We start from the raw sequence: 22575 nt of genomic DNA on the forward strand, positions 1-22575 counted from the left end.
ACAGCCCCGCTCCCACCTGCTGCCGCCGGGCATCCCTGGGAGTTGTAGTTTCAGGTTCCCTAGAGGGAAAGCGCAGAGCTGAGGGTCTGAGACCCTAGGGAACTACAGCTTCCAGCAGGCACTGCGACTATACGCCTTCCCACCGGGAGGAGGGAAGCCGGGAGCTGAAGCCGTGCGGACTACATATCCCAGAACACCATGAATGTCAGGCACAGATGAGGGACATGATATCATGCTGGGATGGAAAGGAAGGATGAATTGGCGGCGGAGATGAATTTGAGCGGACGGAAGGAGGCGGTTTAGAGAGAAAGGGGAGGAAAAGGAAAGACGCCCACAGGTCCCATGATGCCTGTAATAAAAATACATTTCCCGTGATGCTCCAAAAAATGCGTGGAAAGGAAGACTCCAAGTCCCGCGATGCTCTCGGCTATGGAGCTTGAACCGGAAGACCCTTCCTTGCCTTGAGAAGTGAAGAGACTGGTATTGAACCACCAAGAGTCCGATATGAAACTGGTGAGTTTCCGCTACTAAGTCAGAGGGCAAAGATAATGCTGTATCCCTTTGGACTCTGTCGCCTCCACCATGACTGGTCACGGAGAGAGGTCAGCCGTAAAGTGAGGTGGACTGTGGCAAGCTGGGGTTTGCGCTTTAGATTTGAATTCCCTCTTGCACACACACATCCCACACACCCTGCATCTGTCAAAAGGTCTTCATTACTGTTTGGCAGGTCTCTTTGGCCAAACATGAAGCTGAATGTTACATTTCTTCACCTTCGAGTTAAAAATAGGCTTAAAAACTTTGGTTTGGTCATGTTTCTCAGCTTGCACCTGGGAGTTATATTTATATGTCATCAGCCTCTTTCCACTTAGTGACCACCTGAGTGCCGGATTCGATCTGAACGGAAAGTAGGAGCTATCAGAAGTTCATCGCTCATTAAATGTCCTGTTACTCTTGCGTTTCGAATTAAGAGAAAGCGGTGCTAGAGGGTGCTCTTGAAGGATTTTAGCTAGAGCAGTGTTGAAGCATTCCAGTGTTGGGCCTGCGTGAAATAAATGGCTCTAGATAAAACATGCCTCCTGGAGAAGCGTGGCAAAACTCAGACACTTGGCTTACAGGCGGACTTCTCAGATATTTGCTTTGCGTCATTTTACAGAGCATGCCATTCTAACAAGTCATTTTATTCAAGCTTAATGGGATAAGTAATTGAATAATAAGGGAAATTGAAAGCAGGTGTGAAATGCTTCTTCTCAATGTTTTATACACCACATTCTCAATGCCAATTTATTGTAGAACCTTCATAGTTACTACGTGGAGATGAATGTCCTCAATAAAGAGTGAAGCATGTTTGGTAGGTTCTGTTTAGGAAAGAAGTGATGGGCAAACGTTTATTCCAGAACAGTTTGTTTTTTGTTTTTCAAGACAGAGTTTCTTTGTATAGCCCTGGCTATCCTGGAACACTTCTTGTAGACCAGGCTGGTCTCAAACTCACAGAGATCTGCCTACCTCTCAGAACAACTTCTTTATGAGGGTATCAGAGTTTATTTTTTGTTTTGTTATTTGCTTTATTCATAAAACTCTTGCTTGACTTACAAACAGAGGTTAAAGTGGTGAAGGAACAAATTAAAAATTAGCCTTTTCCTTTCAGAATCAAAAGCTGACACCAAGGAAAAAAAAGTGTTCTAATTAACACTCTCTTTGCTTTCACATCAAGTGTAGTTCCCATAATTATTTCAATAATTACTGTCCGTGTACCAAAGTGGTTTTAAAAATAGTTTCTCAGTCGGTTAACTTGTGTGCTGTGCCTTCTAAAGGGTTTGAATAAATTTTCTCAGGTCCTTAGGTTTTAACTTTGTATTGCTCTAGGAATGTGAGGTTGGCTGTGGTGTTTGTTTTCTTGTTTGCTTGTTTGTTTAGTTGGTTGGTTGTTGGTTGGTAAGTTAGTCATCATCATCATTATTATAGGGGCTAGAGGTGTACTTGGGCCAGTGGCAGCATGGTTGCCTAGAATGCATAATGAGTTCTATTGTGAAACATGTACATGTTTTTGAATGAATTCTGTCTTTGAGTTGAGACTTTCCAAAGTGCTTTTCCTGAATACAGCATATGAGGAATAGCCACACATCTCACTGGTTCTTTTCCTTTAATGAACATTCCTTGAATAGCTCTGTTTTCCTGACTTCTTACTAATATGTTTTTATAGCTGTTTGTTTCACTGGCACTTGGAATTCAATAAAACCTTCTGTCCTGGTTAGTTTTTGTTGTTTGTTTGTTTGTTTTATCAACTCTCCACAAAGCTAAAGTTATCTGGGAAGAGGATCTTCACTTGAGAAAACAGCATTGTTAAGCCTGTAGGGCGTTTCCTTGATTGATGTGGACGGGCCCAGCCCACAGCTGGTGGTACTGTCCCCGTGCAGATGTTGCTGAAGCTGATTAGACAGCCAGCTCAGCTAGCGGTGGGGAACCAGTAGCAAATAGTGTTACTCCGCAGCCTCTGCTTCAGTTCCTGCCTCCAAGTTCCTGTTTTTATTTCTGCCTTGATTTCCTTTCATGATTGACTGTGATTAGAAAGTATAAGCCAATTAAACACATTTCTTCCTTTTGGTCCTGGTGGTGTTGTTTTTGTTTTGTTTTGGTTGTTTGGATTCCGTTTTGTTTTATTGTGTCTTTAGTTTTGCTTTGTTTCGAGACAGGGTCTCACTATGTAGCTCTGGCTTGGAACATACTGTGTAGAAGTGGAGGAACATACTCTGGGGAAGTGGAGAAAGAGACTCCAGCTTAAACAGACTAAAAGTAACAAAGCAGGAATCTGCTTCTCAGTAGGGCCAGGGCCAGGAGCACCTGCACAGCAGCAGCACAGTGCTAGACCAACTCTTAGAGGAGTACAGACTGAGGAATGTTAAACTTAAATTGGAGTTTGTTTTGGTTACAAACTTTAAATGGTTATTGGTGTTGGCCTAGAACTTGAGATCACTCTGTCTCCGCCTTTGCAATGACAGGATCACATATATGTGCTACTATGCTCAACACCATCTTAAAAACTTACTGGTAAAACAATTAAGGTTTTAAAAACCTCCTTTGTAATCTACCAAGCCCCATATCATACCAGCTGAGTGAAGCTAGTGTTCTTTTGGTTTTGTTTTTATTTTGAAATGGGAGCTCCACAGCCCATGCTGGCCTGGAACTCACTACCTGGCTCAGTTGACCTCAGACATGCTGCAGTCCTCCGGCTCTCAGCCTTCTGGTGCAGGGACCACAGGTGTCAGCTGACTCTTCACTTAAGTTGGATTTTATATTTGCTTTTCACCTGTTCAAACAGCTGCTTTGATAGGATTTAATATTAACTTGTAATAAAACAAAACAAAAGATTTCTAGCTTGGCACTTCACTTTCTTTTTCTAAGTATTTATTTGCATTTATGTACACAAGTGAGTGCCTGTTTGTCCTTGTGTGCAGCATGTGTATTCAGGAGCCCACAGAGGATGTTGAGGCCTCTGGAACTAGAATTATAAGCCACCCATGTTGGTCCTGGGGACCAAACCCCGGTCCTTTTCAAAAGCAGCAAGTACTCTTAACTGCTAAACCCACTGCTCTCCAGCCCCTTGAACCTCACTTCCTTTCCTAAAATGTATTTTATTATTTTGTGTGCATGGGTGTTTTGCCGCTATACATGTCTCTGCACCATGTGTATGACTGGTGCCTGGGCAGGACAGAAGAGGGCATTGAATCGCCAGGAACCGGGGTTACAGGCAGCTGGGAGCGGTCATGTGGGTGCTGGGAGGCAAACCCAGGTCAGGTCCTCTGGAAGAGCAGCAGTGCTCCTAACCACTGAGCCATCTCTCCTGTTCCTTGCTCTTCACTTTCTTGATGGCTTTTCACACACGCACCCAAGACATTGACTGCCATTATAATGTTTGAAGAGTTCCTAACTCAAAGGATTTAATGACTACCTATATTTATAATATTATCATTATTCAGGCAGCTTTGTTTAACAAAATGAATTCATTGGTATTTCCAATTACAATCATTTTAGGAGAGATAAGAAAATTGGAAATATATCTTCTCAGTTGGCACATTTTAGAGCATAGTTAAGCCTGATCAGGTTGACCCTAGTGGTCAGGTCAGCCAATGCTGAGACAAGTCACCAAAGACCTTAGCCTGAAATGCCCTGAGCAGACTGACAGCAAGTGAGCCTGAAACACAATGGTCAGGAGTCTAGTCATTTAAGTAAGTGAAGATTAAAGTGAATGAACTGAGGGGAATAATTTTCAATAAGCCAGACTGACTCCATGACAGGCTTCAAAATTGGCTTCAGACTGAATAGGCCTGAGTTTCTGTTTCTCAGAAAACAAAAGTACAGTTCATGGAAACAAGATACAATAACTCAATAACCTCCCTGAAAATCAGAAACAATAATCTAGTAACTGCCTTGAAAAGTCCCCAAGCACTTGACCAATCCAATTTAAGGTTATTTAGAAATGCTTTGTGTAGCTAGTCCAAATGATATTGTACCTTCGCACTGTTTGTTAGCACTCTTTGTTACCTGGGCACACCTTGTTACCTGGACACGCCATGAAGTCTGCCCTCCCCACACCCCCAAACCCTAGATCAGCACCAACCAATTAATGAAAAGATTATCTAAGCAGACCAGGGAAATCCCCTGTCTTTAAATTGAGCCTACATTCATGTCTTGGGCATGCATGTGAAATTGTGACCCCAACGTTTTGATAAATTTTTGAAGAATAAACGCACCTTGCCTTTGCATACTACTTACGTCACCTAACAAACTAGTATGGAGTTCAGAACACAGGAGCCTTTTGAGCTAGTTCCAGTGACTGACAGAAATCTAAACACTTATCCAGTCCACTCGCATTTATTATGCAACCACAATATACCCTTAACATTCAAAGTTTCAAGAATTCCATTTTAACTATTGCATTAAAAAGACCCCAAAGATCTATGCATGGAATTACAAACCTGCATGGTACTTTGGGATTAATGGGACTCCTGTGAATGAGGCACCTTGCCTCTGCAACTGTGACTCTTGACAGCTGCTGTCACTCTCCTTTTGAAGGCCTGCAAGGAAATCATTTTGACCTCCGTTTTACTGTACTTACTGGACTCCAGGTGGGGAATTGCACAGAACTATTGTATTACAGATTTAAAACTTGGAAAGGCCACAAACTGCATCTAAGGTCTAGGCTGCTTGTTGTGCAAAACAGTTTTATTTTTACCTATTCGAACTTAAGTCACCATTCATTCTTCCTGGGAAAGCAGATGGAACAGAGAAGTAGATTATGTACTCACTCAATGGAGGACTAGCAGAACTCCAAAGTGCAGTTGTAGATTATGTAGATGGTCTTTGTTTAAAACAGCAGATCCTACCCCAAGGTCATCTAACAAATCCTTAGGGATTAGGGTGTGGTTGGTCCTCACCTGTATACAAAAACGCTGGCTTCTCCTCTACAGGGTGACAAATTCTTTTGGCTTCCTTGATTTTGAATCCAGAACAGAACATCTTTTTTCTGCGAATGATAGTCCTTCAAAATCTCATCAGAATTTGCTGCATGTAGTGCAGTCTGGACTGTTAGAGTGTCAGCCTGGTAGCAGGCAGTTCTGTCTCTCCTCTCCGGTTGATCAGTGCGCCCTCCCGTGTCCCTCTGTTGTAATGTCATGTCAAGCCTTTTGAAAGGTAGAACTTTTATCACAGGCCCAGTAAGGTAGATGTCTTCCTTTCTTAATTTCCTCAAGCTCTGAAAAAGACCTGTGTGGCATATAGCTATACAACACACCTTGAACAGTAGTGCCCTGAGATAAAAGTAGACATTTTGCATCTCAGAATCCTAAACTGCTTCTCTGAGAGCAGATCTTTTATAGTTAACAAGGCAAAAACTATATAGACAGCAGACTTTTCCAGGAAGCAATAGTTGAAGGGGATTGGGCGGGCCATCTGTTACTGTGGCTCCTCCGTTAAGGCAGTGCTACTCCAGCAGAGGTGATGATAACATTGACACTTGTGCCCGAGTGGCTTTCCCTGACTATCCATAGCCCTTTACCATTTTTTCTGATGGTCAGCAGTGTGTTTTTGACAGCTCACAGCAGGGAGGGTACAGTCTGGCCTCCAGACTCAGTTGGGAAATTTGTTCCTGGCTTGCTATATATCCACAAAGATTCAGGAAAAAACCATCCCTCACATCTCCGTCTTCACTCATTTAGTTACCTAACAAATCTCCTTGAACACCTCCTTTGTACTAGGCATTGTTCAAGGTTCTGGTATACTGCACAGAGCAAAATAGATGCATTTCCTACCTTTGTGAATATATAGCTTACTGGGTTTGCTATAGGATTCAGACAGTATTATAGCGAGTGCCATGATTTAGATATGTTGTTGATCACTAGCTCAAGCATTCTTGTAATAAAATAGTAAACATTTTAGTTTTACTTGTGGCCAGTAATATGCCTTCTTAAAATTTTACTAATGTCTAGTTGCCCTTAGCTTTTCATTATTCTGTAGTATGTAAGAAAGCTGTTGCCTTTTTCTTAGTAATAGAACTATTTCTTTTCCTCCATCCTTCCCCCTTATCCAGACTTTCTTCATATTTAGCAGAACATACCTATAGTAATGATTGTAGATATGGAAAGACCTCCCAGAAAGGGGCACTTTCATCAGTTAAAACCGTGGTATATCTGGACATGAGGACTCACACCTGTAATCCCAGCACTTTCAAAGCAGAGGCAAGAGGAATGATGCAAATTCAAGGCCATCCTGATCTACATAGTGAGTTCCAGGCAGCTAGGGATATGTAGTAAGATTCTGCCTCCCTCCCTCATTAAACTAAACAAACAGGTCACTAAATACTGTGGTGCCATAAGCAATCTTCAAAGGACACTTTCAAAAGATCTCTACTGTTATTTTGAAAATGCCAGTGTGCGAACATTAGGTGTTAAGGTGAACAGAATTATGGGATCAAGCAGGTTGGCAAGGGATGTGAGCAGCAGAGATCTTCCAAGCTTCTAAAAAAGGGCCAGCCAGAAGCCATGAGTTGACATACTAGTTGGGACTACAAAGAGGGCAGAAGCCAGGGGTTCTGAGAGAAAATAGGAGAGAGACAGAAAGGATAAGAAACTAAAGACAGCTTTTTATTGATTTTTAACTTTTATTTTATATGTATGAGTGTTTTTTCAACATGTATATCCCTGTACCAAGTGCATTCATAGTGCCCAATGAGGTCAGAAGAGGGCATCCGATCTGCTGGAACTGGAGTAACAGACAGTTGTGTCTGGGGATTAGAACCCTAGTCCTCTGCGAGAACAAGTGCTTGTAACTACTAACCCTTTCTCCAGGCCCTAGAGAAAACATTTAAGAGAAGAATCAACTTGAGAACCCCAGGATAGTCTTTGACCAAGATGAAGACCATATTGTGAGAAAAGCAAGTTAAATTACTCCATGTTAGTTATGTGTCCAATATGGGCTTAAAGATCTGAAATGTTTAAGTTTATTGAAAGCTGAATTAAGTGATCTTTAGCTTCCACAAAGATGGAGATGATGTTCACAAAGGCATCCCTTCAGTACAAATTGTGAAATTGGTGTCCCCTTTTGCTCTTAAGGTAGCTAATTTTTAATAATTCATGTTTATAAAAGGAGAACGTTTATAACAATGTCTGACATCAAAATTTTAGACTTTTGACTGAAGCAGATACTATCTTTTTCTAAGTACAATTTATATGTCCCTTTTTTATTAAAATAGAAGAAAGCATGTGTGATAATTAGTGACTGTTGTCAGCTTGATAGAATCTAGAATCACCTGGAAGATTGTTAACCCCAAAGATGGGAGGAGAACAACCACCAACCCAAATCATGGCCAAATTAATTAAATCAAGCAATTAATTAAAGCAAGCTTTTTTATTCTTGTACACAGGCTACCTCCGTCTAGGGGGTTGAGAGGTCAGCATTAGATGTGAGGAGGACAAGGTTTTATTTGCTGTTGTTGTTGTTTGCTTATTTTGAGGTTTTGGTTTGGAAATGAGACAGGGTTTCTCTCTGTAGCACTGGCTGTCCTGGACTCTTAGACCGGCCTCAAACTCACAGGGGTCCGCCTGCCTCTGCCTCCCTGAGTGCTGGGATCACAGGCGTGCACCACCATGCCCAGCTAAGACAAGGTCTTTATAGTGTAGGGTAAGGAGTTTCCAAATGGGAGCTTTGGTAGGCAAAATAGGTGGGGTTACAAGAGCAGAATATAAACATAACAGGTTAGTCATAATGACCTATCAAAACAAAACAGGTAGTCATAACAAGGTAGCCAGAACAACCCTCTTTAAAGTTAGGGTTGCATGTCTTTGAAACAAAGACATGATTGCCATTCCTGGAACAGGCAGTAAACAGGAATAAACCTAGTTTGTTTTTACTATAAGATGGCTTTTAAGCCTAAGATGGAGGCAAACTGGTTCCTCAAGATGAGCCTCTGGGCATGTCTATTAGGTATTGTATTGTATTGTATTGTATTGTATTGTATTGTATTGTATTGTATTGTATTGTATTGTATTGTATTGATCAAGAAGGGAAGACTTGTTTACTGGGGGGTAGACATGGATCATGGACTATACAAAATGGGCAAAGCCAACTGAGCACTAGTTAGCATGCATTTGTCCCTCTCTATTCCAGATTGTCCTGCAATAGGACAGCTACTTTAAGCTCCTGTTGCCATAAATTCCCTGCCATAATGGTTTGTACCTTGAGCAGTGGTGAAAATAAGTTGCCCTCCCTTAAGTTGCTTTTGTAGGGCATGTACCCAGCACCAGGAGAGGAACTGAGGTGGCATCATTAGGCCTTCTAGTTAAGGCTTCCTGCCCACATTTTTTTTCCAGTATGTGGAAATAGGGATATAAAGTGGTAGTTTTAACAAAGGATTTTATAGCACTTACCTATTTTTCATATTTTAAACAGCTTTATTGATGTATTATGTGTCATGAAACACATGCATTTAAAGAGTCAAATATATTGGTTTTTAGTGGATTTACGGGGTTATTTACCTATCATCAAAATTTATTTCTCCAAAAGATCCCCGTGCCTCTTATCAGTCAACTTACTGGGCCCATGCAGCCTCTAGTATACGCTGTGACTGGAAACTTACTTTTTCCAGTCTTTTCATATGAATTGGTTTATATACTGTGTAGTCCTTTGCGTCTGACTGTTTTCACCACCATGCCCAGCTGTGGGAAGATTGCAATTGGCATGTCCAACTACACTTGTTGTACATCTTTGTGCAGTCTTGGCTAAGATACAACAAAACATAACACAATGTTATATGTACCATTTAACCGCTTTCAAGCAAGCAGTTCAATGGCATTAAGTACATTCACATTGTTATACACCCATGGCCATACATTTCTAGAATGTTCTTGGAGTATGCACATTAAATATTACCCATTTTCCACTCCCCTCAGCCTCTGGTTGTCAGCTGTTGTCTTTCTATCCCTGTGAATCTGGCTGCTCTAGGTACCTCATTAGTAGTCATACATTGTGCACTTTCTGTCTGGCTTGTTTCACTTGGCAGTGTTTACAAGATTCATCCATGTTGTCACACATGTCAGAATTCCCTTAAAGTCTGAGTAATGTTCTGTGGTGTAGACAACATTCTGTCTAATCAGACTTTTTGTCTACTTCAGATACTGTGAGTACAAATACCTGGTCAAGGCCTTGTTTTCAGTTCGCTTTTGTGTAGTTTTTGTTTTCAGTATGTGCTCAGAAATGAAACTATTTAATCTCCCAGAATTCTGAATTTAACTTATTGAGGAGCCTCCACAGTATGTTCAATAGTTGCTGTATCTGCATCATTTTATAATCTCATCAGTAATGTGCAAGGCTTCTGATTACTTCACTTCTTGTTAATATTTGAGCTGTTGTTTTAGTGATAGCCATCCTATGTCTATCTAGTACTTTTGATTTGCATTTTCTTAATGATTATGCTGAGGCTTCCTGTTGTGCACATTTCTGTTTTGTTTTGTTTTGTTTTGATGTATCCACTTTGTTTTGTTTAGTCTTATTCTTGAAAACAAATTGAATGTGTAAAAATGATAAACAGGAACAAAAAGTGAAAAGGTTCTGTCTTCGACTGTTATGGTAGCACGAAGTAATCCCAGAATTCAGGAGGCTTACAAATTCAAAGTCATCCTGAGCTACACAGTCATCTTTTGTCCAGCCTGGGCTACACAAAACTCAAAAAACAGTCTAATTCTCTTGAGGCTGAAGAAATGGCTTAGTGCTTAAGAATAGTTGGTTCTCTTGCTGAGGACCTGAGTTCAGTTTCCAACAGAGTATAACTCCAGATCCAAGAGCTTCTTCTAGCCTCTGTGGGTGCCAGGAATGCACACAGGTGTACAATCATAAATGCAGGCAAAACACTCATGTATATAACATGAAAGTAATTAAATCTTTAAATACATATATTCATCCGAATGTATTTATATATGTGTATACACACATACATAGCCCCTCCTACTCTTTATCCTGTTCCCCAGAGCAACTTCATTGTTTGGTCTCTTGTGTGTCATTGGAGATAGTCTGTGAGCTTATATACATAGATATAATTAATGCCCCCCTTTTATTTTTTGGATCAATGGTGTTAATATTGACATTTCATGTGTCATGTTGTTCTGTCGTGAGTTAGAAATGTACAGGTCTTTTCCTATCAGTTTCTAGAATATGAGGCATGGTGGCACACACTTTTGATTCTGGCACCGAAGAGGCAGGGGCAGGAGGCTCAGAAGTTCGTCCTGTGCTACATAGTGAGTTTGAGGCCAGACTGGGCTACATGAGACCCTATTTTAAAAATAAATCTAAAACTGCTCAATTTCTAAAACTGAATACTCATGCCTAGTAAACAAGAACCTGCATGTAACAAAATCCAAGGATTCTTCATTTTTTACATACTTTCACTCCAAGCTATGAAATGTTTTCAATGTGCCTTTCAGGTATTTTTAGAAATATTTTTAACAAAAGCTTTGTATTTGGGTTTCCTGAAGGGATAGTTAGCACTGTGGCACTTAGCCTATAACTGGCTCTGGCCAGTCACTCCTCCTCCATACCACTCCAGTGTTAGCATCAAAGTGTTTGGTTTTTTCATGGCTGAAAAGTGAAAACATGGTGTGTCAACATGACTGTAATTTGATTTCCTTCTCTTGTGTGAGATAGGACATCCTGTATGTATTTGTAAGCATTTTGTTTCCATTCCCTCCAGGTCTGCTCACACTCCAGCTCTGTAATATTTGACTTGTGGAACTTTGGGCAATAGGTCTGTATCTTACTTCCTCATCTTGCTTCTCATTCCAGGACTCCAGAGCATGCCAGATATACATGTTCTATAAAATATAGACCCTTCACTTCTTACAAACATAGAATTCTCTCTCTGTTTCTCTCTCTGTCTCTCTCTGTCTCTCTCTGTCTCTCTCTCTCTCTCTCTCTCTCTCTCTGTGTGTGTGTGTGTGTGTGTATTTGGGTTTTTGAAGCATTCTCTGTATAGTCCTGGCTGTCCTGGAACTCAGTTTACAGACCAGGCTGCCTTGAACTCCTGCTTCTCCCTCTGGGATTAAAGTGCTGGGATTAAAGGCATGTACTACCACTGACTGGCTTAATATTTCTAAATTATTGGGTTCAAGAACAAGAAATCTTTTCTTTTACTTAAGTCATTTTACTTACTGCCTCTTTATTGCATTTCTAACAGATATTTTCCTTCAAATATATGTCTTAAAACTTTCTGTCTTGTGTGTGTGTGTGTGTGTGTGTGTGTGTGTGTGTGTGTGTGACGTTTGCTCACATGTGTGTATGGGGGGTGCATGTGCTCTATCATTCTCCTCCTTATTCCTTTGAGACAGAGTCTCTCGGTAAACCTGGAGCGAGGCTGGCAGCCAGCAAGGCCCAACAATTCTTTGTCTCTTCTCCTCTCCCATATTTTTGCACAGGGGCTGAGAATCTGAATTCAGGTCCTCTTGCTTGCACAGCAAGTGTTTTCCCCCACTGAGCCATCTTCCCATCCCTAAATATTCTGTTTTTATTGTTACTGAATTAGAATTTTTTCCTACATATGTAAGACAAATACCTCCCTTGTTACATTTATTTCACTATTTCATTTATCATGTTGGGTTTTATCAAATTTCTAGGTATGTATCTTTGTAGATTACTTTTGTTCAGACTTTATTCCTATCATATGTAGTTGTGTTTATGCGTATGTGCAGTGGTTTAGGTCGGACTGATGATGGTAGTAGGGATTTCCATTCTGTTTCTGGTATGAGTGGTCGTGCCTTGTCAACACATCACCTTGATGCTGACTTGGGGTTGAATTTCTTGAATAATTTATGTCTTTTACCTAGCTGCTCTCTTGTTCCAGAATTTTCTAGTCATTACTGAAATTATTTTTTTTTCACACAGCCCAACAATATGTTATTTTTTACAAATAGGAAATATCTATTTGTGTTTGATTGTTTGCCGTAGGCAGTTAATTATATCTTGTAAGCTATTTCCAGAGTTTTAGTAAACAATGGATTTTACAACTTGAAATCCTAGGTGACTCTTAGCAGACTCACAGAAATAATAAGATTTCTGTGACCTCAAAAAAAAAAAAAAAAAAAAAAAAAAAGGCAGTTTCCTCAAAAACAGCAACCAGAAATAGCTCTGTCTCCAGAGACAGGCCCTATCAAGGCAAAAAATTATAAACAGATAGTCTGTTAAAATAAACATAATTTCTACTTACATGCCAAAAGAAAAAATGTTATGGGAACAAAAGGAGGCTCAGAGCCAGGCCCACCTGGCAGTTTATTGATTTTAAAGGATATTTGATTTAAGCTGCATACTTCCAGTAGGAAGAAGAAATTGTTGCAGACGATGATCTATAACCACCAGTAAGAGGCAGGAGCAAAAACCCATTGTCTGGTTGTCTGGGACAGTCCAGTTGAGTGTTACTAAGTGAATATTGAGCCTGTCCTGTGGCACTGTCAGGGTGTGGGGCATGCCTCTCAGCTGCAGACAGTGAATTCTAGCATGTGATTGGTGGACTTCTGGGTATAGACTGTGAAAGGGCAGCAGCAGCCTGTGTAGGAAGGCTGTAAAGGATGAGTTCCATCTAGAGAACCACAGCTTCTTCAGAAGTAAAGTCTGAGCTGGCCTTTACAAAGCGCCTAGGACAGAGGATTGCAGTCCTGTCCTAGGCCATGGGTTCCATCCTCGGCACCACCCACACACAAAGATACACTGACTGGCAAATGTCTGAAGAGGAGGGTTGTATCGTATCCTAGGTGGAGAAAACAGTTAAAAGTGAAAAGGATGTAGAGCTAAGGAATCCATTTCCCTAGTGATGGGCAAGTACAACCAAGTGGTTCTTACTGCTGGCAGCAGCATGCATAGTGCTTGCACTTCCTTATTGTGGAATATTACTTCCATTCCATGTTATGGACATCTGAAAGGTTGTGGGTTTGGTGAACAGCAGTTGCTGTAAGGAGGCGATGCAAACTTAGGACGCAGGAGCTGTTGGAAGGGGCTAGCAAGAGAGGTTTAGTGGTAGCTGTAGGGCTTTCACACAAACTCAGTGGTCTAAAAACTGGGGGGAATAGGAATTTTTCTTTTCCATGGAAAGTTTCAAGAAAGTCTTAAAAGTACAAATTTTGAGCATGTTAATACTTAAATTTCATCTCATTGGAAATCTAAAACAGGACTAAGAACCACATTGTGCACAGTTAAGAACTTTGGAATACAAGAGAAAAAGAATGACTTGGCAGCGGGTACAGAAAGTATTTTGAAAAGTGCCATATATTCAAAACATGATGAGTTGGGAGCTTAGCAAATGCATCAAAGTAAGTCCAAAGTCAGAACTACCTTCCTAGAACAGAGGGTATGCTGGCCACTTCACAGAGGGCCTGAGAAGCAGAAGGCAAAGGTGTCCTGAGAAGCAGTGGGACTAGCTGGTGGCTAGGCTTCAAGAAGAGATCTGGATCTAAAAAGGAGAGAACAGCACTAATGCTTCCTTGGCTTTTCTCTTTGTTGAGAAAGACAAAGATGGGAGGGAGGACCCCGTTTCTCCAAATTCAGTAAGTAGCTCGAGTATCACCAGAACCGTAAACAGAAGAATCACTAAACAGTATGATGCTATGTTCAGAGTTGTGAGATTGCTTTGTTTTGATTCAGTTTATCAACATCAATATTATTATCATTATTATTGCTACATGGGGGGTTAGAGAATGCATGTGCTGTGACATACATGTAAAGGTCAGAAGGTAACTTTATGGAATTGGTTCTTCTTTCACCTGTTGTGGGTTTCAGAAATAGAACTCAGGTTGCCAGCCTTGCAGGCAAGTACCTTTACTCACTGGGTCATGCTTACTGTCTCCTGGTTTGGTTTTGTGACACAGCGTTTTGATCACTGAGCCGTACTTACTGGCTATTGGTTTGGTTTTGTGGGCTCAGTATTTTGATCACTGAGCCATGCTTGCTGGCTCCTGGTTTGCTTTTGTGACACAATATTTTGATCACTGAGCCGTGCTTGCTGGTTCCTGGTTTGGTTTTGTGGCACGGTATTTTAATGGCAATACCACACTGACCTTGAACTCACCACCAGGGCAGGCCTGGTTTTGAAATGGTGCTCCTAACTCGGCCACCTGAGGACTGCACTTTCAAGCATGTTCCACCACCCTCCATTGTTTGTTTTTAGCTAAGATTTTCATGCAGTAAAACTAGCCTGAATTTCAGTCACACATACAATGAGATGACTTTTTAACCTGTTTTGCACCTATGTATGCCCATTAGACTAAGGTGGAAGACATTTCTGTCACACTTGTTCCTCTCTCAATCAGTAATGCCCACTACAGCTTTCATATTGTGATTTGTATCAGTGCTGGGTGTACCTGTTCTTTAACCTCATTCAGGTAGAGCTATGCCATATGTCCCGTTTGTGTTTACCTTTCTTTACTTAGCATAATGTTGACATAAGAGTTTTGAAGTATGAACCTGGGATTATTGGCTTGAGCGACACAAAGCCTAAGGTCCCCTGCCTACACCATGCAGAGGACTGGCACGCTGCTTTTGGGGTTGCCATCTTCATATTGGGTTCCCTAGGCACCCCTGAAAAAATTCAACCTGCTGAAAGAGTTTGTGTTGTGCCAGCATGGGACCCAGCGCAAAGCGGCAGCAAGGCCAGCGACACTCAGTGGACTAAGCTTTTCTTCTGAGCAAAGAATCGAGAGAAAACATTTCTTAACATTTTAACATAAAATTTTTAGACTTATTTATTTTATGTGTATGGATGTTTTGTCTGCATGTATATATGTGCCCCACATGCATGCCGGGTCCTCATGAAGGTCAGAAAAGATCACTGGGTCTCATGGAACTCATGGTTCCAGGTACAGACGGCTGTGAGCTACCAGATGGGTGATGGGAAGTAAATACAGGTGCTCTGCAAGAGCAGCCAGTGCTCTTAACCACTGAACCATCTCTCTACCCCTAGCATGTAAATTTTTAAGGGCTTTTCTAGAAATAAAAATAACCCTATTATAAAATCAATAAGCACTACTGCATGTAAGGTTTTTTTTTTTCAGGATATAATTGAGAAATATAAAGAAATAAAATCTATAATCAGTGACTAACACTTTGATATACTGGAGCACAAGTGGGCTTATAGCTTCCGTGTAAATCATCCAAAGTATGACTCAGTTAACAGATCAAGCCTGAGTGGTAGAAAGTCTTACTGGTGGCTTAAACAGGACAGATGTTTGCAGCCCTGTGTAAAACCAAGTGCAGAGAAGAATAGTTCAGGATTGGTGTAGCAGGTCCAGGTTTCTGCTAGCTTACTGCATGCAACACGTGACTTCATTTTTGTGGTCTACTATGACTGCCTGTTCAGGCCATTATATTCCTATCCTATCCAACAAGAAAGCTATTGGGTGGAGGTGGGGCAAAGAAAGGCATGCCCTCTCCCTTGGATGAATTCTCAAAGTACATGTACCACTTTGATTTACCTTGGCTGAAATTTGTTTTCATGGCTATGTCTCATTGCAAAGTGAGACCAGCAAATACAGTCTAGTCCAGATAGCTATGATCACACCTTAGATTTGGAAGTCTAGTGTAAAAAAAATAAACAGATCTGTAGTTACTTTTCTTTTCTTTCTTTTTTTATAACTAAATACACTTTTGATTTTCATAAGCTGGTCCTGATGTCTTCTATTCCACATAGGACCACACTTCATATACACAGTTGGCATGTGAAACAGGAGATCTTTAGAGTTCAAGAGAAGTTTGACAATATCTAAGCAATTTTTCCCATTTTCAACTTCAGTGCTTTTTTTTTTCAATTATTTTTTTCTTTACTATTTTTTAAATTTTTTTTTATTAATTATACTTTATTTACCTTGTATCCCGCCTGTAGTTCCCTCCCTCCTCCCCTTCCAATCCATCCCTTCCTTCTTCTCCACACATGCCCCTCCCCAAGTCTGGTAGGGGAGGTCTTCTTTTCCTTCCTTTTCTGATCCTAGTCTGTTAGAGGTCTCATCAGGAGTGGCTGCATTGTCTTCCTTTGTGGCCTGGTAAGGCTGCTCCCCGCTCAGGGGGAGGTGATCAAAGAGCCAGCCACTGAGTTCATGTCAGAGACAGTCCCTTTTCTTTCTTTTAATGGGGCTTCTCTGGCTATCCTGAACTTTTCTGTGTAGACCAGTCTGGCCTTGAACTCACAGAGATCCTCCTGCCTCTTCCTCCTGAGTGCTAGGATTAAAGGCTTCTGTCACTATGTCTGACTAGTTGCTTTGCTTGTAGCTGTGACAACATAACCTGACAGAAGCAACTTAAAGGAAGGGTTTACTTTGCCTGAGGGTTATTGGGGTTAGCCTGATACCAGAAATGGGAGGCAACTGGTCACATTGTGTCCACTGTCAGGAAACAGTGGTGAGTGCTCCTTACTCTCTCCTTTTTATTCAGAACAATAGCAGTGAAATAATGGTGCCCACACAGGTAAATCTTTTTGGAAGCACCCTTACAGACATGCCAGCAGTTTGTCTTCTACATGATTCTAAAGCCCTTGAAGTTGGTGATCAAGATTAACTATCACAAGGTGACAGGTATCACTATGGAAAGTTTTCCATTTTGAGTATTTATATAGTTCACTGTGAGTAATTCACAGTGGAGCATTGAGCATTTACTCTAACACTTAACACTCAGCACTTCCTAGCACATGAGTTCTGCAACCTAACTCAAGTCATCAGAGTTAGTAGCAGGTATGACTTCTCCAATAAGACAGTAAGCTGTCTTGCCCATTCTTCATTTGCTTATTCGAGGAAGGTCTTACTATGTAGCCTAGACTGGCCTTATTCATAGCTGTCCTGCTTCAGCTTCCTGAGGACATGAATTATAGCCACAAAGTCCCACACCTGCCCTTCTTCTCCTCCTTTACAAACAAACCAACAACAAAAACTGGCTACTGCTTAAAAGAAATAGTCAAGAGTACGGAAGTGAGGAGTGCCTGGTGGAATGGTGCTGTGATGCCAGCTTGAAGTATTTTGTTGTTTTTGTCTTGTTTTGTTTTATGCTGAAATAGCAAGAATTTCCTCAGAGATCATGTCTGTGTCACAAAAATTGTAGCTGGTAAAATTGCTAGAAGCTTGACGCCCAGTATCCAAAGCAAGTACACTTACTGTTGTGTCCTCACAGACTGCATCCTTTGAAGCTGTAAACTATGCCTTCATTGTTTAGAAACCACGGTGCGCACATAGAAAAAGCAAACAGGAAGAGTCATTAACCTCTTCAGAGAGAAACAGTGCTTTGAGCAGCCAACATTTAGTGTGCTTTATCTTAAGTTTAGAAAGCTTTAGCCTTGACCACATTTAATCCTTTCTTCTCCACAAATTAAGATAGCATATTGAAACATTCTCTCTTAGGTTATATTAGTGAGACAAATGGAAGAGGAAAAAGAAAACTAAGTGGGTGTGTAGGATGGGGAATATTTAAGAATTAGACATTAGGGCGAAATGGGGTAATTTTCTTCCTTTGCATAAACAGTCACATAAATAGCTCTATGAACTTTTTTCATCTACTCCTCTTCACATTTATCACTTGCTGGTGCCAGGCAGCCTACAGTCCCAGCCAACCCTGACCTGTCTTACTTCCCTCAGCCACAATTTTTTGCTGTGAGCTTTTTCACCCCCTTCTGAGCATCTGTTGGCTGGGACGTTGTTTTACAAAACTTCCCTGTACATCATGACTTGTTTTCACAGAAGTGCAAGACTCATGGCTGGAGTCCAAAAACATGAGAGCCTTGGATATCACTCACTCAGCTGTGCGTGGTGCCTAGTCACCTCAAGCCTAGGGTGTATGTGTGTGTATGTACACTTATTGTGTATGTACAGATTTTTTACATACATGCTTCAGACTTTCTGCACAAGCAGAAAATTAGCCCTTTCATCTTAACCAGCTGTGCAGTTAGTTTGACTGTGAACATGATTGGCACATTTAACAGCTCTCCTGCAAGATCGAAACAAGCTAAAAAGAGAGTAAAAGGTTAACAAATAAAATTGCAGTGTATTTAAAGAAGTCTCTGGCTACTAGAGGACCTGGCCCAAAACACTCTTAGTAGAGGTAGTTATAGTTCCCGATTTAACACATTTGGCCCATTGGCTCAGAGTGACTAGGCTGGCATAAGGCAGAGGTTCCTGAAAGAGGATGCCTTCCCCCTTTGCCTGCTGCAGCAAGAATCCTATGCATCCTTGCTAGAACATAGAGCATCTCCAAGTGATGTGCTGTCACCGAGGGCAGTGACTGATTCTTGGTTGGAGTGGAAAAAACTAATAAGCACCTCCAGAACTAAGTTCCTCTTTTAAAAAAAATCATTAAGGCTTAAGTAACAGACTTCTTCCCAGCACGTTCATTGTGTAAGTATTATCAATAGAATAATAAAGAGCATCTTTGTGTTAAAAGAAAGCTAAGAAAAAATTTAGTTAAATCTCATTTGTCCACTGAGAAATTTGAAGCCTAAAGATTTTTGGCTTCTACTCAGGACAATACCACCCTAGAGACAGAGTAAGTACTCCCTATGCCCAGGTCACATGCAGTACTAGATGCTGTGATACACAGCCCAGCAATAAAAACTTCCTAGTTTTCTTTTTAAGCCAAAAATAATATTTCACTTCAGAAGATAAAGATCTAAACATGTGTTTACTATGTAGAGACAATCGTTGAGGATGTATGGTCCTTCAGAAACCTGTATGTAGTCATGTATAGAAGTGTTATTCATAATCATACAAAATGTGAAGACTGTACCACACTGCACTTAAGTACAAGCCAAGTAGCCATTACTCTGTGAATACATAAGTTGATTCTGGTCCATCCATACAGTGAAAGCAGTGAGCTATCTAACATGCAATGAGGTTGAGTCAGCAATACTATGGAGGTGTGTAGATTTCCACTCGTTGCCTTGCATTCGGGCTAGTGGTTGGTCTTTTAATTTTTACCCCTTCAAATGATCAACGTTTTATTTATGTTGTTTGTACATAGAAAGTTGTTTCTTTCTCTTTCTCTCTCTCTCTCTCTCTCTCTCTGTTAACATGTATTAACTATACATGATGAATTTCATGACATTTTCATACATGTGAGCAATGTTATTTCAATCATGTTCACCCCTTTCCCTGTTTTGCCCCCTCCCCCTCCTGCTGATTCTCTTCTTCCTAACTTCCCAACCCAACATCTTTGCAACTCAGAGTAAGGCCTTTCTTTTTAGAGCACACCACTGTTTAAAAAGAATTAGGTCTCTTGGTGACTCTTTTCTCCAAGTCTAGCAAGATACTGATGCTAAACATGCTTATGCTAGAGCTCACTGCCCTAGATCCAAGTTCTGCCCAGCTTCTTACTACTTTGGGACCATATGCACACTTCATTCCTGTGCTTCATTAGCTTCATGTATATAATAGGAAAATATTTCCTACTCAGAACATTTTGAGGATTAAAGGAACAAAGTGTAAATTATTTTCAGGTAGTCTGATACCCAACAAACACTAAATCAGAAGGACCACATACCAAGCAAAACTACTTTTAGCAAGAAAAGAGACCGTGGGATACTTTTTGTCTCATTCATTTTGCAAATGGCACTCGTTTTAAAAGCCAGGTAGCTGAAGTCCACCTTGCCATATGATCACAGTTGCCAAATTTATAAGTATTGTTTCTTTTTTATGCATTTGTTAGAATTTCCTGCCACTCTGGAAGGCTTCTGTAAGATTATCTTGGAGATTAAGAGGTAAAGCTACCTGGTTGTTGTTAGGACCAATGAAATGATGATGTGCACAGATTTCATATGAAAGAGGTTTATTGGATGGAGATGAAGAGAGACAGAGAGAGAAGGAGAGAGGGAGACATGATGGGGGAATGGAGGGATCCTCCAACAGAAAGGGGAGAGAGCAGGAGAGTGAGAGAGTAAGAGAGCAATATATAGGGCAAGAGAGAGACAAAGTGGCGGCTTGATCCTTTTATGGAGCAATTGAACCAAGCTGGCCAGATGTGGCTACCTGGTGGGCAACACATGATGATATCATAGGTTGCTAGGCAACCCAGAAGCAGACTGCCTAAATACTAACATTCTTCCCTTTTCCTATAATTAAAAAATGAGGAGCTTGGGCTGCTTCTCATGTAAGGCAAGTATATAAATATAGGTTCATTGGAAGCAGCTCTTCATTGCCATGCAAAGGTGTAAGAGAGAGAGAAAAAAAAATAGCAAAATGCCTCTTTACATGGTAAAGAGGAGAAGGGAACCCCATGCCCTGGAAAGTTCAGGGTAGAGGATTGCCAGCCACACAAGGCAGCAGGTAGGGACTGAGGAGTGCTGGGAAAACCTAGAGCTACTTGTTCTGGGCCTGAAGCACACCATTCCAGCCTTTTGTTAATAATAAGTAAATAATGGATGGAGATTCTCTTCTGGCCACTTCCTGCTGACACTGGGACCACTGTAGGGAGGTCAAAAGGCTGAAATGCTGGACAACTCCATGAAGAACAGACTGTTTTGATGCTGTCCAGGGTCTGTGAGAACATCCATAGCTGGAGGGAACGTGCAGGTCCAGCTTGATGGAAATCTGTGAGGTCAGACTGGAACACTTGTGGTAGCTGCTTTGGCGCTGTTGTGGATGTAGAAAACACTGGGTCTGGCAGGATACTGGAATATATATATATATATATATATATATATATAAATAGGCAAAAGACAAACTTAAGTAGGTTATAGAGAAAATTGCTTTAAGTATACATTTAAGACTTTTGGGAGAGCAAACGGAGGTGAAAGGTTTGGATCAAAGAGACTTAAACATGGGAACCTCTATTTACCCAATCATTGGCAGTAATTAAAATTTGCTTTGGATCTGTCATCTAAGGAAATTGAGGCCAAGTTTGGTTACAGAGGTGTGTAAGATTAGAGGCCCTTAAAGCAGGCACTAGGTATAGCAATCTGAAATTTTCTAGAAGACATCCCAGAGGAGAATCTGGAGGAACAAATGAATGGACTATTCCCATTGGGCAGGTACGAGTCAGTGACCTGTCAAGGCATCCCAAGAGCAAGGTTTGACTCAGTAGAATAGTATGGTACAATCTGTTCTAACAGCTCATCTGTGTTGGCCAGAGACCAAGGGCACAGTTGCACATAGCAGACACCATTTACCTAGCATTAGGATTTTCGTAGACTTGAGTGAGAGGGGAAGGGAGAGAAACCATGCCAGTAGAGGGAATTGAGGGTTTGGATGTAGGTTGGCGAGAGCAGTAGGAAGCGTTTACAGCATCTGGAAGTGGAGACTCACCAATAGGCTGGTGTTGGTTGTAGGAATGTAGCAATCAAGTAGCCAGGAAAGGGAAGTCCCAAATCCACGGAAAGGGGATAAATCCCAAGCTCTGAGATTGGCAATAGCTGCAGTACTTATCTGGAGCCCAATTGACCTGAGAAGTGGATTCAGGTGGATTTCCTGCAGCTTACAAGAATTACTTTTAAGTTTTACAGAGGAGATAAAACTTTAGACATGTTAGCATCACATTTGTAATCTGCACTGAAATATACATTGTAGAAAAGGCTGTAGACATACACATTTGTGTTAACAGCATAAGCATTCTTTAAGGTGAGCTCTGAGAAGGCAGAAGCCTTTCGTGAAGTAGAAGGGACAAAAGCTCACTTGATCTTAACCTCTAGTCTGATTACACATTATGGAGATTTAAAATCTTGAGCTTGGAGCCATGATAGTGGGCGGTATAGTGGAATGTTTCTGTATTAGAGTTAGATTAATAAATCAGAGCTCTATTGATAAAGGTCAAAGCTCTGGACAGTCTATATAACAGTAGCATAGCAACAGGAGGAAATATTAAGCATTTTTACCTATTTAGGATACTTTAAATCACCTTAGACCGTGCAACCTTTTTACCAACCTTAAAACATTTTTTAGACCCTCAAACATACATAACTTGTGTTTACCAACCTTAACACACTTTCTTAGACCCTGAAACATTTATAATTTGCATTTACCAACCTTAAAACACTTTCTTGGACCCTGAAACATTTATAACTTGTGTTTACCAACCTTAAAACACTTT

At 40.9% G+C, this 22575-nt stretch overlaps 1 protein-coding gene across 1 annotated transcript in view; it reads left to right on the plus strand.

Moving 5' to 3' along the window:
* Window positions 1–393: 393 nt before the first annotated feature.
* Window positions 394–22575, plus strand: part of Ints9 (integrator complex subunit 9) — a 92234-nt gene continuing 70052 nt past the window's right edge. Inside the window, exon 1 of the mRNA XM_055609916.1 lies at window positions 394–513. Within this exon, the coding sequence (XP_055465891.1) occupies window positions 505–513 (9 nt within the window). The 5' untranslated portion in view covers window positions 394–504. The remainder of the gene's footprint in view (window positions 514–22575) is intronic.

Source organism: Psammomys obesus, unplaced genomic scaffold (assembly GCF_907164565.1).
Source record: "Psammomys obesus unplaced genomic scaffold, mPsaObe1.curated_primary_1811, whole genome shotgun sequence".
Lineage (NCBI taxonomy): Eukaryota > Metazoa > Chordata > Mammalia > Rodentia > Muridae > Psammomys > Psammomys obesus.